The sequence below is a fragment of the Ranitomeya imitator genome, chromosome 1 (genome assembly GCF_032444005.1).
Source record: "Ranitomeya imitator isolate aRanImi1 chromosome 1, aRanImi1.pri, whole genome shotgun sequence".
Taxonomy (NCBI): domain Eukaryota; kingdom Metazoa; phylum Chordata; class Amphibia; order Anura; family Dendrobatidae; genus Ranitomeya; species Ranitomeya imitator.
Genome location: NC_091282.1, coordinates 49,244,099 through 49,261,194, shown reverse-complemented (window position 1 = coordinate 49,261,194; position 17,096 = coordinate 49,244,099). Strand labels below are relative to the sequence as shown.

At 42.7% G+C, this 17,096-nt stretch overlaps 1 protein-coding gene across 1 annotated transcript in view; it reads left to right on the top strand.

Annotated features, from left to right (window-relative positions):
- The window catches only part of CCBE1 (collagen and calcium binding EGF domains 1), a 410,001-nt gene that overhangs the window by 344,804 nt on the left and 48,101 nt on the right, over positions 1-17,096 (top strand). Inside the window, exon 4 of the mRNA XM_069746218.1 lies at positions 8,620-8,754. Within this exon, the coding sequence (XP_069602319.1) occupies positions 8,620-8,754 (135 nt within the window). The remainder of the gene's footprint in view (positions 1-8,619; positions 8,755-17,096) is intronic.

Below are 17,096 nucleotides of genomic sequence, written 5' to 3'. Positions count from 1 at the left end.
TAGCGTGAAGGGAGCAATCCTGTTGCGTCACAGGATCGCGGTACCGCACCTAAAGCCGAGCGAGTAGTCAGCGTACTTAACCCCAACTGGGATTGAAGTTCGATTAGACCCTCGCTGGCACTACACCACAACTGGGTGTGCAAGGAAACTAAGTATAAACATATAAATGCACAGGAGTGCGAGCAATGCTGCACTGACGGACGCCACCAACCACACTGGCTTGGGTATGGAAAGCGCAAGGCAAGCGCACGGCGCCGTACAGGCGGACACAGCAAGAGGACGCTGTAATATGTGTATCGTGCAGATGATTAGTCGGGCGCTAGATAGCTACCAACATCCGCGAGCAGACAACAACTCTAGGGAGGGATATTTAGGAGCTTTCATCCATCGACATACATTCATCTACACACACACATATAACATTATGAGACAATACTAGCGCATGGCCGTGCGGTCATGCGCAGTTTATATAGTTGCAGCACAGGAAGTGGCTACAGCACTTTTGCCCTTCCAAGACCTGCCAAGAGGACCAATGGAATGTGCTGCAGAGTCTGAGCACATGACCCTCGATCTCCAACGGGAGATCTTACCCTGGGCATGCTCAGTACGTGCAGACAAGGACTCAGTCCCAGAGAAGTCCGCTCGCTGCTGACCAGCACTGACTTTAATGGTAGAGACTGGAGAAGCAGCAGCAACTCTTCGCACAGAGTCAGACTGAGCGAGACGCTCGGATCGACGTCCCTGCTGAGCAGACTCCACTGCGGCTGGAGGAGAATGGGAGACCGCAGCGGAGACGGATCGAGATTCCCCCTGTGCAGCAGAGGAAACTCGACTCCTAACATTACCCCCCCTCCTAGGGCCCCCCCCCCTCCTTGGGCCTCGCTACGTTCGAAGGCAGCAATGAGCTGCGGAGCCCGAATGTGCTCAACAGGCTCCCAGGACCTGTCCTCGGGGCCATAATCCTTCCAGTCCACCAAATAAAATTTTTTACCACGCACCACCTTGCACCCCAAAATAGCGTTCACCTCATAATCGTCCGTAGACGAACCCGATGTCCCAGCAGATGACTCGGAAAACCGGGACATATACACAGGTTTCAAGAGGGACACATGAAAGGTGTCGGCGATACCCAGGCGTGGCGGAAGGGCCAAACGATAGACCACAGGATTAACCTGCTCGAGGACCTTGAATGGGCCCAAGTAGCGAGGAGCAAATTTAGTGGACTCAACTCGCAGCCTGATGTTACGGGCGGAGAGCCACACCAAGTCGCCAGGAGCAAAGGTCGGAGCGGGGCGCCGATGAGCATCAGCGGAGGACATAGTAACATAGTAACATAGTTAGTAAGGCCGAAAAAAGACATTTGTCCATCCAGTTCAGGACCTCATTCTCTCCTTAGAGGCCCGAATGGCATCCTGAGTGCGGTCCCAAATATCCCGTGCCTCCACAGCCCAGTCTGCCACCCTGGAGTCGGCGGAAGACACGGGCATAGGCACAGGTACCCGTGGATGCTGACCATAGTTGAGGAGGAATGGGGTTTGTCCAGTGGTGTCGGCTACGGCGTTGTTCAGTGCAAACTCTGCCCATGATAGCAAGGATGCCCAGTCATCCTGCCTGGCTGAAACAAAATGTCGCAGGTATGTGACCAAGGTCTGGTTGGCCCTCTCTACCAACCCATTCGTCTTGGGATGATAAGCAGAAGAGAGATTCAACTCAATACTGAGAAGACGACAGAGCTCTCTCCAGAACCGAGACGCAAACTGGGGACCCCGGTCACTGACAATTTTGTCTGGCATACCATGCAGGCGGAAGATATGTCTAATGAACAACGCTGCCAAGGCCCGTGCAGAAGGTAACCGCGGCAGCGGCACCAAATGCACCATTTTTGAGAAATGATCGGTGATGACCCAAATGATGGTACAGCCGCGAGACTTGGGCAAACCCACAACAAAGTCCATCCCGACCATCTCCCAGGGCCTATCTGCCACCGGCAAGGGATAGAGCAAACCAGCTGGCCTTTGACGCGGAGATTTATTTTTGGCGCAGGAGACACACGCCAGAACATAATCCCTGACATCCCGGACCATATGCGGCCACCAGTACGTCCTCGCCAGTAGCTCAGATGTCCTCTTTGTCCCAAAGTGTCCACCCACCCTGGACGAATGAGCCCAAGAGAGAACCTCCGGTCGCAAATTAATGGGCACAAAAGTCTTGCCCGGAGGCACAGACTCTAGCGAAACCGGCGCCACAGTTCTCAGGCTCTCGGAAGGGACAATAAGCCGAGGCTCCTCTTCCTCCTCCTCAGTTGACATAAGGGAGCAAGAGAGAGCGTCAGCACGGATATTCTTCTCCCCGGTGAGATAATGAAGGGAAAAGTGGAACCGGGAGAAGAACAGGGACCATCTGGCCTGGCGAGAATTTAGCCGCTGAGCTGTCTGCAAATAGACCAAATTTTTGTGGTCCGTGTAAACTTGGAAGGGAAACCGCGCACCTTCCAGAAGGTGTCTCCACTCCGAAAAGGCCAACTTCATTGCTAGCAACTCCCTGTCCCCGATGGAGTAGTTCCTCTCCACTGGCGTGAAGGTCTTGGAGAAGAAGAAGCATGGATGCTTCCGACCTTGAGCATCCTTTTGGTAGAGGACTGCTCCAGCACCAACGGACGAGGCATCCACCTCCAGTAGGAATGGCTTATCCACATCGGGACGATGTAAGATGGGAGCGCTAGCAAAGTGGGACTTAATAGAAGTGAAGGCCTTGGAGACCTCTTCCGACCACAATTTGGGATTCGCTCCCTTCTTGGTGAGGGCTACCAAGGGAGCTACCAGAGTTGAGAAGTGGGGAATGAACTGGCGGTAATAGTTTATGAACCCCATAAAGCGCTGCACCGCTTTAAGAGAATGGGGCTCTTGCCAGTCCATCACAGCCTGTAGTTTGGCAGGATCCATAGCCAATCCCTGGGCGGAGATGATATAGCTCAGGAAAGGTAAGGACTCCTGCTCAAACACACACTTCTCCAACTTTGCGTAAAGAGAGTTTGCCCGTAGGAGGTCGAAGACTCTGCCAACATCTCTCCGGTGGGAGTCAATATCTGGAGAAAAGATGAGAATATCATCCAGGTAGACTACAACCGAGGTGGAAAGCATATCCCGGAAGATGTCGTTGACAAAGTCTTGGAAAACGGCAGGTGCATTACAGAGCCCGAAGGGCATCACCAGATACTCATAGTGCCCATCTCTGGTGTTAAATGCCGTTTTCCACTTGTCCCCCTGACGGATGCGAATCAGGTTATAAGCACCCCGCAGATCTAGTTTAGTAAACACTCTAGCTCCCCGAAGCCTATCGAAAAGCTCAGATATCAACGGCAAAGGGTACTTGTTCTTAACTGTGATAGCATTAACCCCTGTAGTCTATACATGGACGTAGTTCTCCATTCTTCTTCTGCACGAAAAAGAACTCTGCCCCAGCAGGTGACACTGACTTCCTGATGAACCCTCTTGCCAGATTCTCTTGTATGTACTGAGACATTGCCTCCGTTTCCGGGAGAGATAATGGATAGACTCGACCCCGGGGAGGCTCAGCACCAGGCAAGAGATCAATAGGACAGTCATAGGGGCGATGGGGCGGAAGAGTCTCCGCTGCCTTTTTGGAGAATGCGTCTGCATAAGACCAATATTGCTTGGGGAGAGAGGAGAGATCTGCGGGTACCTCTGTAGTAGTAACCTGAACGCACTCTCGATGACACCTGTTCCCACAAGATTCACCCCATCCCAGAATTCTGCCTGAGGACCACTCGATGTGAGGAGAGTGGTACCGTAACCAAGGTATCCCCAAGAGAACCTCATCAATTCCCTCAGGAATGACGAGTAGAGATATAATCTCCTGATGAGATGGTGACATGGACAGAGTAAAAGGTATAGTTTGATGTGTAATCTGTGTGGGCAGTGTCGACCCATTCACCACTCGTACCGTTACTGGTTGAGATAGCATGACCAGAGGAATTGCGTGACGTTGGGCGAAGGCTGAAGACATAAAATTGCCCTCCGCCCCAGAATCCACGCAGAGTTCCACCGAGTGAGAGGATGAGCCCAATGTTATTGTCCCCTTAAAGGACAATTTGGAGGCAAACGTCGCCGTGTCTAGTGCACCTCCACCAACTACCACTAGACGCTGACGTTTCCTCGACCGCTGGAGACATCTGGAGGCAAGATGTCCAGACTGTTGGCAAAGATGACAAATCTGGAGTGCACGAGCGGTCCTTGACTTAGATCCTGCTCGAGACTCTACCACAGGCCCATGGGGCTCAGGAGCCTGGTCTGGAGATTCCAAAGGTTTGGCGAAGGTGGGAGCCAGCCGAAACCTCTGCCTACACTGGGCTCGCTCTAACCTCCGCTCGTGAAAACGGAGATCAATCCAAGTGGATAGAGTAATTAATTCCTCCAGTGTGGCGGGAATCTCCCTAGTGGCCAGGGCGTCCTTAACGTGGTCAGCCAGCCCCCTCCAAAATATTGGAATGAGGGCTTTATCCGACCACTCCAGCTCAGATGCTAAGGTGCGGAAGTGGACGGCAAAATGACTGACCAAGGACGAGCCCTGAGTCAATGCCAACAATTGGAGCGCCGTATCATGGGTGACACGAGGTCCCAAAAAGACCTGCTTCAGAGTGCTCAGAAACAACGGAGCACTCTGCACCACATGATCGCCACGCTCCCACAGCGGCGTAGCCCACTGCAACGCTCTGTCCGACAGAAGAGACACTATAAATCCCACCTTAGCCCGCTCTGTAGGGAAACGAGAGGCCAGAAGCTCGAGATGGATAGAGCACTGACTCACGAAACCCCTACAAGACTTACTGTCACCAGAGAATTTCTCTGGAAGCGGGAGGCGAGTTAGAGTCGGGACAGGAGCGGCAGTGGACAAGGTGACTGCAGCAACACTAGCAGCCTGAACAGCGACAGCAGTGACATCCACAGCTGAAGTTGAACGCTCAAGAGCCGCCAACCTTCCCTCCAGCTGCTGGATGTACCGCTGTGAAGGCTGATCGTCCATCATTTACTAGCCAGACCCTGGCGCTAGTATTCTGTTAGGACTGGCGGAACGCACCAAGAAAGGTGATATAGATGCGTTCGCAGTCCGTTGTCCACCGTGCAGTATATACACGTGGGTTCAACCTCACCCAGCGTGAAGGGAGCAATCCTGTTGCGTCACAGGATCGCGGTACCGCACCTAAAGCGCGAGCGAGTAGTCAGCGTACTTAACCCCAACTGGGATTGAAGTCCGATTAGACCCTCGCTGGCACTACACCACAACTGGGTGTGCAAGGAAACTAAGTATAAACATATAAATGCACAGGAGTGCGAGCAATGCCGCACTGACGGACGCCACCAACCACACTGGCTTGGGTATGGAAAGCGCAAGGCAAGCGCACGGCGCCGTACAGGCGGACACAGCAAGAGGACGCTGTAATGTGTGTATCGTGCAGATGATTAGTCGGGCGCTAGATAGCTACCAACATCCGCGAGCAGACAACAACTCTAGGGAGGGATATTTAGGAGCTTTCATCCATCGACATAAATTCATCTACACACACACATATAACATTATGAGACAATACTAGCGCATGGCCGTGCGGTCATGCGCAGTTTATATAGTTGCAGCACAGGAAGTGGCTACAGCACTTTTGCCCTTCCAAGACCTGCCAAGAGGACCAATGGAATGTGCTGCAGAGCCTGAGCATGTGACCCTCGATCTCCAACGGGAGATCTTACCCTGGGCATGCTCAGTACGTGCAGACAAGGACTTAGTCCCAGAGAAGTCCGCTCGCTGCTGACCAGCACTGACTTTAATGGTAGAGACTGGAGAAGCAGCAGCAACTCTTCGCACAGAGTCAGACTGAGCGAGACGCTGGGATCGACGTCCCTGCTGAGCAGACTCCACTGCGGCTGGAGGAGAATGGGAGACCGTAGCGGAGACGGATCGAGATTCCCCCTGTGCAGCAGAGGAAACTCGACTCCTAACAAACGCATGCGTTTTTTAAGCAAACAAACGCATGCGTTTCCATTGACTCCAATGTATTTTTTGACACAAAAAAAAAACGCATGAAAACGCATGCGTTTTTATGTGTCAAAAAAAAGCCTTATCTAGATGATTAATGTCTTAATATATCTTTATTGTACTTAAAGCTTTTTTTCTCCCCATCACTTTAAATCCTTCACAAAGTTATAGAAGGCAAATATAAAATGTTTCTTTTCTGCAGTGACCACTAGGGGGAGCTCACTGTAAACATATTTACATATGCGTCTGTATGCATAGAGCTCCCTCTAGTGGTGGCTGCAGGTGGAACGTATTGGAACATTTAAAGTTTAACCATTATTTTATTTATTTATTTTCTACAAATCATTAGTACATGTGAAATTAGAAAAAAAAAACTTTGGAATGTATCTTAATAAAAAAAATCTACTTTTTTCCCTCCTTCCAGACTGATTTTCCTTCTCAAAAAACCTCAATACGCAGGTAAATTCTGCAGTGAAGACAGATTTTCCTATTATTAAGATAGGAGATGACAGTTGGTGTTCGGAAAATCCTATGGAGAATTGTAACTATAGTCTCAGGAGAACTTGCAGCAGAATGTCTGTGTCTGCCTCTAGCTCCTTCCACGCCACTCTCAATAGAATTTATCATCGCCTATCTTAGTAATGTCCTCACTGAATACAGATTTTACTCATGAATTGTAAGTGGAAGATCAGTCCAGGGAGAGAAAGAAGCAGATTTCTCTGATCAGATATATTACAAAATGTCTTATTTTCATGTGTATTATTGATTTATAGAATGAAAACGGTGGTTACTCTTTAAAGGAGTTTTCTAGGATTTTCAAACTAATGACCTTTCCTTAGGCTGGCGAAACACCAGTGTCTAGTCTCTCATCTGAGAGTTTGATCACAGTGGATGAGGAGCAGATGGAGAATAAAAATTCTCCATCTTCTCCATTCTCAGCCCATGAAAATTGGACTGCACTCAGATGCCATCCGAGTGCAGTCCGATGTTTTCCATGGACTCACTAATTTGCATGGTCAGAATGATTCAAATATCGGACACAGCTCTAGCATGCTGCGGCTTTTTCCCTCAGACAGGTTGAGTCTGAGAAAAAAAAATAGGATATGTTCACGGCCCCATAGACTAACATTGGTCCCAGTGCGATCCGATGTTTTATTGGATTGCACTCTCACCGAAAATACAGTCGTCCGCACGATCCCTTAGAATTGCTCATTAACATGAAATCATGGAGGTTGGAATCCCCATATCCCCGAATCCCAACCAATTAACTGATGAAACGTGCAAAAGACAGACACCTCTGTTACTTAGTGGTGGTGAATAGGGATGAGTGGATCCGTGGAAGTTTGGGTTCTATGACCTGACCCCAACTTTAAACCAAAGTTCAGTTCGGGTACCAGAACTGTACCCGAACTTGAACCAGAACATGAACTTCATTAGAAACATAGTATAGACCTGAACTTTGAGAAGAAAAATCTCTTTCTCCCTCCCTGCAATGGACTTCCCCTGGAAATCCGAACATTGCCACGGACGTCCAGGGAAAGTCCATGTTTGGCATTTAGTACCGAACAGTAACTGTCCCATATGAACACCAATATCTACTTTTAGAATACACTCTATTCTTCTGTACACTGTATGGTGTTGCACAGTAGTCTGTCAGACTCATGTTTTTTTCCACCATCTACATCAACATGGCTGCATGTCGGCTTTAACATCATTTATCTGTTGGTGTCCAGCAGAGATCAACAGTCCTACACTCCACTAAGCTCTATCTACACATAGGAGGACTGCAGAGCTAACACAAGCATGGCTGAGCTGTGTGTGATGCCTGATGCCTGATGCCGATAGATCAATGGTGCAAAAACTGCAAAAGCCACTCTGTTGTTGATGCATATGGCAGAGGATTATCTTCTGCCATGTGCATCAACAAAGCATCTTTTGCAGGTTCACATTAATAATCCAACTGGACTATGATCTAAAGCAAAGCTAAAGCAAAGCTCAAAGTCCACCAAGGTTTGAATTCAGAAGTCGCAGAAGATTCTGTAATGGTTGTCACAGTTGTCTGTCCTCAAAGAACCTCCTTGGTGGAAATTGAGGAAGGCAGCTTCGGTATGTGATTCTAAGAATATTAGCAAATTTGCGATATTTCCCCTTTTGAAATGGGCTATGATGCCTCAGGAATGCTGCCAGAAGCTGATATCTAGCAGCACAGATAAGAATTGATTGCCAAACTCAGGATTTGCCCCAGAAGTTGGTATCCAGCTACCAGTGCGAATTGCAGAAACCTTGAAAAAATGGGTCAACGCTATAAATATTCAGTCTTTGCGTAAACTGGATGTATTTGTCAACTGAAGTGTAAAAAGACCTAAAAAGACTGAAGCAGCAAACTTTGCGATTACCAAAATTCGCGGCAGTCTTACAACATTGGGCCAGGACCGTGCGTCATGTTTGCAGCAGGTTATAACAGCCGGAGGAGCTTTACTTGTCATGAATTGTGAATAATTCTGAGCCTGCAAGCACAGGGCAGGCAGCACAGGATACTTGTATTTTTAACGTGTTTTGATCTCCTTACAGATTACGACGTCTGCTCCGAGGCCCCGTGTGAGCAGCAGTGCACAGACAATTTTGGTCGGGTCCTGTGTACTTGTTATCCTGGCTACCAGTACGACCGGGAGAGACATAGGAACCGAGAGAAGCCTTATTGCTTAGGTACGTTTACCCCACAAATGTGCGGCCATGGTCAACGTGGGCATCATAATGCGTCGAGGGTGAAGCTCTATTCTTGCTGTGCCATGGGTGGACAAAATCGGGGGGCCTCCATATGGCTGCAATATTGGTCATCTCGATCAATTTCCTAACAACAGATATGTTGTGAATTCTGCTCTTGGGCTCCCTCTGGTGGTTATGAGTGGTAGTGATGCTGTCTTTGGATCGCAGCATTCATCAGGTGTGTCCACTTATTGCAATTTGGACTGGGCTATTTAGTCTTGCTTGATCCTTTAGTCAGTGCCAGTTGTCCATTGTTTTTGGAGGATTCACATCCCTACCTGGTCTCTCCTGTTTTGCTGTTCTTTTCAACAAAGATAAGTTCTGGCTTTGTTTTTGCTGTCCACATTCTGTGGGCCTTATATTTCAGTGCATTTTCATGTTTTGTCTTGCCCAGCTTTGTCTGTGTAAGGATTTTTTGCAGCCAAGTTGTGTCTCTGGAGATGCAGATATACCCTCCATGTCTTTAGTCAGATGTGGAGATTTGTATTTTCTGTGGTGGATATTTTCTAGTGTTTTAATATTGACCGCATAGTACTCTGTCCTATTCTTTCTTTTTAGCTAGAATGGCCTCCTATGCTAAATCCTGATTTCAGTCTGCGTATGTCAATTCCCTCTCCTCTCACAGTCAATATTTGTGGGGGGCTGTCTATCCTTTGGGGATTTTCTCTGAGGCAAGATAGTTTTCCCGTTTCTATCTTTAGGGGAAGTTAGTCCTTAGGCTGTGTCGAGGTGTCTAGGGAGTGTTAGGTACATTCCACGGCTACTTCTAGTTGCGGTGCTAAGTTCAGGGTCTGCGGTCAGTACAGGTACCACCTTCTCCAGAGTACGTCTCATGCTGCTCCTAGGCCACCAGATCATAACACAGATATAAGGGAAATACACTGCTCGGCTTTCATTACTGGTGCTTTTTCGTTTTTGGGATCCTGACGTTCATGGTTTACGGGACAGCAGATGAGTTCTGATGCCTTGTTTTCTAAATTCTTCCGTAAATGTTTTCGCCGCTTCCAAACGTCTCTTGTGAAAATTGATCCTTAACGAAATTAAGAAGAAACGCGACGGGCGCAGACGATATCCTGCATTCTCCGTCCATTGTTCACGTTCTGGAACTCGCATGAAATTCTATACTAATCTTCTAGTGGTGAAATATTTTAGGTTCCACGTGGGTGTTTGTCATTAAGCCTGGACTCAATGATCAACTTCACAAGGCACGGTATATTCCGCGCAGGCAGAAGATGAGACTTGAAAATTAACAGATGTTTTTCCATGAAAAAAAAAAATCAATTTTGTGTTTAAAGACGCTGATCGACTTTGTTTGGGGTGAGGGTAGTATCGGGGCATTTTCTTTCTCTACAGGCTTTGATGAGGAACCTGAAAAAAATGCATCTAAAAAAAGTGCAAAATTAAAAGGTTTTCGGTGCTAAAAATGTAGCTTCAAATCGGCATCAAAAGCACAAAAAAAAAAGTACAGAAAAAACACAATATTATAAGTTACGGTATATTCTTATACATAGGAGGCAGTATGGAGAACAAAAACCACTGACACATCTTAATTACCAAATCTGGCCATATGCTTTTTCAAGGGACTAATTTAGTCAAGGACACTCCAAAATACATAGATCCTACACAAACACCCGGAGTAAATGTCCCAAAAAGTTTTTTGATAAAAATCTGAGAAAGTTTATTGGAACATAATTTACACAAAAATCACAAAAAACTCGTAATCAACATCTTATGAATGACAAGGCACACAGAGGGCCTCTGTATGAAGGACACAAGAAAAGGAAAAGGCACTGAAAAGTCACAGGCTGGGCGAGCTAACAGATCACAAGATGTCCACCCCAACAAACTTCAATGCAAAACCAAAAAAGTGCATAGTGCAAGTAAGGTGCAATCAGTATACAGATTCCCCGGGAAGTAGGAAGCTTTATGGGAAAGTGTAAATCAATCCCATTAACCAAATATCACCTTGGGGACAAGAACAGTATTCAAGCAAAATCCTGCTTTACTATATTGCCCGTCAGTGTGTGTCCGGAGCAGCCCCGACGCGCGATTCGTGTGGGCTTCCTCGGGGGGTGCAACAGTAATATAGTAGTTATATTCTTGTGCATAGGAGCAGTATTATAGTAGTTATATGCTTGTACATAGGAGCAGTATTATAGTAGTTATATTCTTGTACATAGGAGCAGTATTATAGTAGTTATACTCTTGTACATAGGGGCAATATTATAGTAGTTATATTCTTGTACATAGGGAGCAGTATTATAGTAGTTATATTCTTGTACATAGGGGCAGTATTATAGTAGTTATACTCTTGTACATAGGGGCAATATTATAGTAGTTATATTCTTGTACATAGGGAGCAGTATTATAGTAGTTATATTCTTGTACATAGGGAGCAGTATGATAGTAGTTATATTCTTGTGCGTAGGAGCAGTATTATAGTAGTTATATTCTTGTACACAGGGGCAGTATTATAGTAGTTATATTCTTGTGCATAGGAGCAGTATTATAGTAGTTATATTCTTGTACACAGGGGCAGTATTGTAGTAATTATATTCTTGTACATAGGGGCAGTATTATAGCATTTATACTCTTGTACATAGAGGCAGTATTATAGTAGTTATATTCTTGTGCATAGGAGCAGTATTATAGTAGTTATATGCTTGTACATAGGAGCAGTATTATAGTAGTTATATTCTTGTACATAGGGGCAGTATTATAGTAGTTATATTCTTGTGCATAGGAGCAGTACTGTAGTAATTATATTCTTGTACATAGGGGCAGTATTATAGCATTTATACTCTTGTACATAGAGGCAGTATTATAGTAGTTATATTCTTGTGCATAGGAGCAGTATTATAGTAGTTATATGCTTGTACATAGGAGCAGTATTATAGTAGTTATACTCTTGTACATAGGGGCAGTATTATAGTAGTTATATTCTTGTGCATAGGAGCAGTATTATAGTAGTTATATTCTTGTACATAGGGGCAATATTATAGTAGTTATATTCTTGTACATAGGGAGCAGTATTATAGTAGTTATATTCTTGTGCGTAGGAGCAGTATTATAGTAGTTATATTCTTGTGCGTAGGAGCAGTATTATAGTAGTTATATTCTTGTACACAGGGGCAGTATTATAATAGTTAAATTCTTGTACATAGGGGCAGTATTATAGTAGTTATATTATTGTGCATAGGAGCAGTACTGTAGTAATTATATTCTTGTACATAGGGGGCAGTATTATAGTAGTTATATTATTGTGCAAAGGAGCAGTATTATAGTAGTTATATTCTTGTACATAGGGGCAGTATTATAGTAGTTATACTCTTGTACATAGGGGCAATATTATAGTAGTTATATTCTTGTACATAGGAGCAGTATTATAGTAGTTATATTCTTGTTCATAGGGGCAGTATTATAGTAGTTATATTCTTGTACATAGGGGCAGTATTATAGTAGTTATATTCTTGTACGTAGGGAGCAGTAATATAGTAGTTATATTCTTGTACATGGGGCAGTATTATAGTAGTTATATTCTTGTACATAGGGGCAGTATTATAGTAGTTATATTCTTGTACATAGGGGCAGTATTATAGTAGTTATATTCTTGTACGTAGGGAGCAGTAATATAGTAGTTATATTCTTGTACATGGGGCAGTATTATAGTAGTTATATTCTTGTACATAGGAGCAGTATTATTGTAGTTATATTCTTGTACATAGGGGCAGTATTATAGTAGTTATATTCTTGTACATAGGGGCAGTATTATAGTAGTTACATTCTTGTACAGGAGCAGTATTATAGTAGTTATATTCTCGTACATAGGAGCAGTATTATAGTAGTTATATTTTTGTACATAGGAGCAGTATTATAGTAGTTATATTCTCGTACATAGGAGCAGTATTATAGTAGTTATATTTTTGTACATAGGAGCAGTATTATAGTAGTTATATTCTCGTACATAGGAGCAGTATTATAGTAGTTATATTCTAGTACATAGAGGCAGTATTATAGTAGTTATATTCTTGTACATAGGAGCAGTATTATAGTAGTTATATTTTTGTACATAGGAGCAGTATTATAGTAGTTATATTCTCGTACATAGGAGCAGTATTATAGTAGTTATATTTTTGTACATAGGAGCAGTATTATAGTAGTTATATTCTCGTACATAGGAGCAGTATTATAGTAGTTATATTCTAGTACAAAGAGGCAGTATTATAGTAGTTAAATTCCTGTACATAGGGAGCAGTATTATAGTAGTTACAGTGGGGCAAAAAAGTATTTAGTCAGTCAGCAATAGTGCAAGTTCCACCACTTAAAAAGATGAGAGACAAACTGAGAAAAAAAATCCAGAAAATCACATTGTCTGTTTTTTTAACATTTTATTTGCATATTATGGTGGAAAATAAGTATTTGGTCAGAAACAAAATTTCATCTCAATACTTTGTAATATATCCTTTGTTGGCAATGACAGAGGTCAAACGTTTTCTGTAAGTCTTCACAAGGTTGCCACACACTGTTGTTGGTATGTTGGCCCATTCCTCCATGCAGATCTCCTCTAGAGCAGTGATGTTTTTGGCTTTTCGCTTGGCAACACGGACTTTCAACTACCTCCAAAGGTTTTCTATAGGGTTGAGATCTGGAGACTGGCTAGGCCACTCCAGGACCTTGAAATGCTTCTTACGAAGCCACTCCTTCGTTGCCCTGGCGGTGTGCTTTGGATCATTGCCATGTTGAAAGACCCAGCCACGTTTCATCTTCAATGCCCTTGCTGATGGAAGGAGGTTTGCACTCAAAATCTCACGATACATGGCCCCATTCATTCTTTCATGTACCCGGATCAGTCGTCCTGGCCCCTTTGCAGAGAAACAGCCCCAAAGCATGATGTTTCCACCACCATGCTTTACAGTAGGTATGGTGTTTGATGGATGCAACTCAGTATTCTTTTTCCTCCAAACACGACAAGTTGTGTTTCTACCAAACAGTTCCAGTTTGGTTTCATCAGACCATAGGACATTCTCCCAAAACTCCTCTGGATCATCCAAATGCTCTCTAGCAAACTTCAGACAGGCCCGGACATGTACTGGCTTAAGCAGTGGGACACGTTTGGCACTGCAGGATCTGAGTCCATGGTGGCGTAGTGTGTTACTTATGGTAGGCCTTGTTACATTGGTCCCAGCTCTCTGCAGTTCATTCACTAGGTCCCCCCGCGTGGTTCTGGGATTTTGGCTCACCGTTCTTGTGATCATTCTGACCCCACGGGGTGGGATTTTGCGTGGAGCCCCAGATCGAGGGAGATTATCAGTGGTCTTGTATGTCTTCCATTTTCTAATTACTGCTCCCACTGTTGATTTCTTCACTCCAAGCTGGTTGGCTATTGCAGATTCAGTCTTCCCAGCCTGGTGCAGGGCTACAATTTTGTTTCTGGTGTCCTTTGACAGCTCTTTGGTCTTCACCATAGTGGAGTTTGGAGTCAGACTGTTTGAGGGTGTGCACAGGTGTCTTTTTATACTGATAACAAGTTTAAACAGGTGCCATTACTACAGGTAATGAGTGGAGGAAAGAGGAGACTCTTAAAGAAGAAGTTACAGGTCTGTGAGAGCCAGAAATCTTGATTGTTTGTTTCTGACCAAATACTTATTTTCCACCATAAAATGCAAAAAAAATGATAAAAAAACAGACAATGTGATTTTCTGGATTTTTTTTTCTCAGTTTGTCTCCCATAGTTGAGGTCTACCTATGATGTAAATTACAGACGCCTCTTATCTTTTTAAGTGGTGGAACTTGCACTATTGCTGACTGACTAAATACTTTTTTGCCCCACTGTATATTCTTGTGCATAGGAGCAGTATTATAGTAGTTATATTCTTGTACATAGGAGCAGTATTATAGTAGTTATATTCCTGCACATAGGGGCAGTATTATAGTAGTTATACTCTTGTACATAGGGGCAGTATTATAGTAGTTATATTCTTGTACATAGGAGCAGTATTATAGTAGTTATATTCTTGTACATAGGGAGCAGTATTATAGTAGTTATATTCTTGTGCATAGGAGCAGTATTATAGTAGTTATATTCTTGTACATAGGGGCAGTATTATAGTAGTTATATTCTTGTACATAGGGAGCAGTGTTATAGTAGTTATACTCTTGTACATAGGGGCAGTATTATAGTAGTTATATTCTTGTACATAGGAGCAGTATTATAGTAGTTATATTCTTGTACATAGGGGCATTATTATAGTAGTTATATTCTTGTACATAGGAGAATTATTATAGTAGTTATATTCTTGTACATAGGGGCAGTATTATAGTAGTTATATTCTTGTACATAGGGGCATTATTATAGTAGTTATATTCTTGTGCATAGGAGCAGTATTATAGTAGTTATATTCTTGTACATAGGGGCAGTATTATAGTAGTTATATTCTTGTACATAGGGAGCAGTGTTATAGTAGTTATACTCTTGTACATAGGGGCAGTATTATAGTAGTTATATTCTTGTACATAGGAGCAGTATTATAGTAGTTATATTCTTGTACATAGGGGCATTATTATAGTAGTTATATTCTTGTACATAGGAGAATTATTATAGTAGTTATATTCTTGTACATAGGGGCAATATTATAGTAGTTATACTCTTGTACATAGGGGCAGTATTATAGTAGTTATATTCTTGTACATAGGGGCAGTATTATAGTAGTTATATTCTTGTACATAGGAGCAGTATTATAGTAGTTATATTCTTGTGCATACGAGCAGTATTATAGTAGTTATATTCTTGTACATAGGAGCAGTATTATGGTAGCTATGTTCTTGTACAGGAGCAGTATTATAGTAGTTATATTCTAGTACATAGGAGCAGTATTATAGTAGTTATATTCTTGTACATAGGAGCAGTATTGTAGTAGTTATATTCTAGTACATATGAGCACTATTATAGTAGTTATATTCTTGTACATAGGAGCAGTATTGTAGTAGTTATATTCTAGTACATAGTGGGCAGTATTATAGTAGTTATATTCTTGTACATAGGAGCAGTATTATAGTAGTTATATTCTTGTACATAGGGGCAGTATTATAGTAGTTATACTCTTGTATATAGGGGCAGTATTATAGTAGTTATATTCTTGTACATAGGAGCAGTATTATAGTAGTTATATTCTTGTACATAGGGGCAGTATTATAGTAGTTATATTCTTGTACATAGGGGCAGTATTATAGTAGTTATATTCTTGTACATAGTTGCAGTATTATAGTAGTTATATTCTTGTACATAGGAGCAGTATTATAGTAGTTATATTCTTGTACATAGGGGCAGTATTATAGTAGTTATATTCTTGTACATAGGGGCAGTATTATAGTAGTTATATTCTTGTACATAGTTGCAGTATTATAGTAGTTATACTCTTGTACATAGGGGCATTATTATAGTAGTTATATTCTTCTACATAGGAGAATTATTATAGTAGTTATATTCTTGTACATAGGGGCAATATTATAGTAGTTATATTCTTGTACATAGGAGCAGTATTGTAGTAGTTATATTCTAGTACATAGGAGCATTATTATAGTAGTTATATTCCTGTACATAGGGGCAGTATTATAGTAGTAATATTCTAGTACATAGGAGCAGTATTATAGTAGTTATATTCTTGTACATAGGAGCAGTATTATAGTAGTTATACTCTTGTACATAGGGGCATTATTATAGTAGTTATATTCTTGTACATAGGAGAATTATTATAGTAGTTATATTCTTGTACATAGGAGCAGTATTATAGGAGTTATATTCTAGTACATAGTGGGCAGTATTATAGTAGTTATATTCTTGTACATAGGAGCAGTATTATAGTAGTTATATTCTTGTACATAGGGGCAGTATTATAGTAGTTATACTCTTGTACATAGGGGCAGTATTATAGTAGTTATATTCTTGTACATAGGAGCAGTATTATAGTAGTTATATTCTTGTACATAGGGGCATTATTATAGTAGTTATATTCTTGTACATAGGAGAATTATTATAGTAGTTATATTCTTGTACATAGGGGCAATATTATAGTAGTTATACTCTTGTACATAGGAGCAGTATTATGGTAGTTATATTCTTGTACATAGGGGCAGTATTATAGTAGTTATATTCTTGTACATAGGGGCAGTATTATAGTAGTTATATTCTTGTACATAGTTGCAGTATTATAGTAGTTATACTCTTGTACATAGGGGCATTATTATAGTAGTTATATTCTTGTACATAGGGGCAATATTATAGT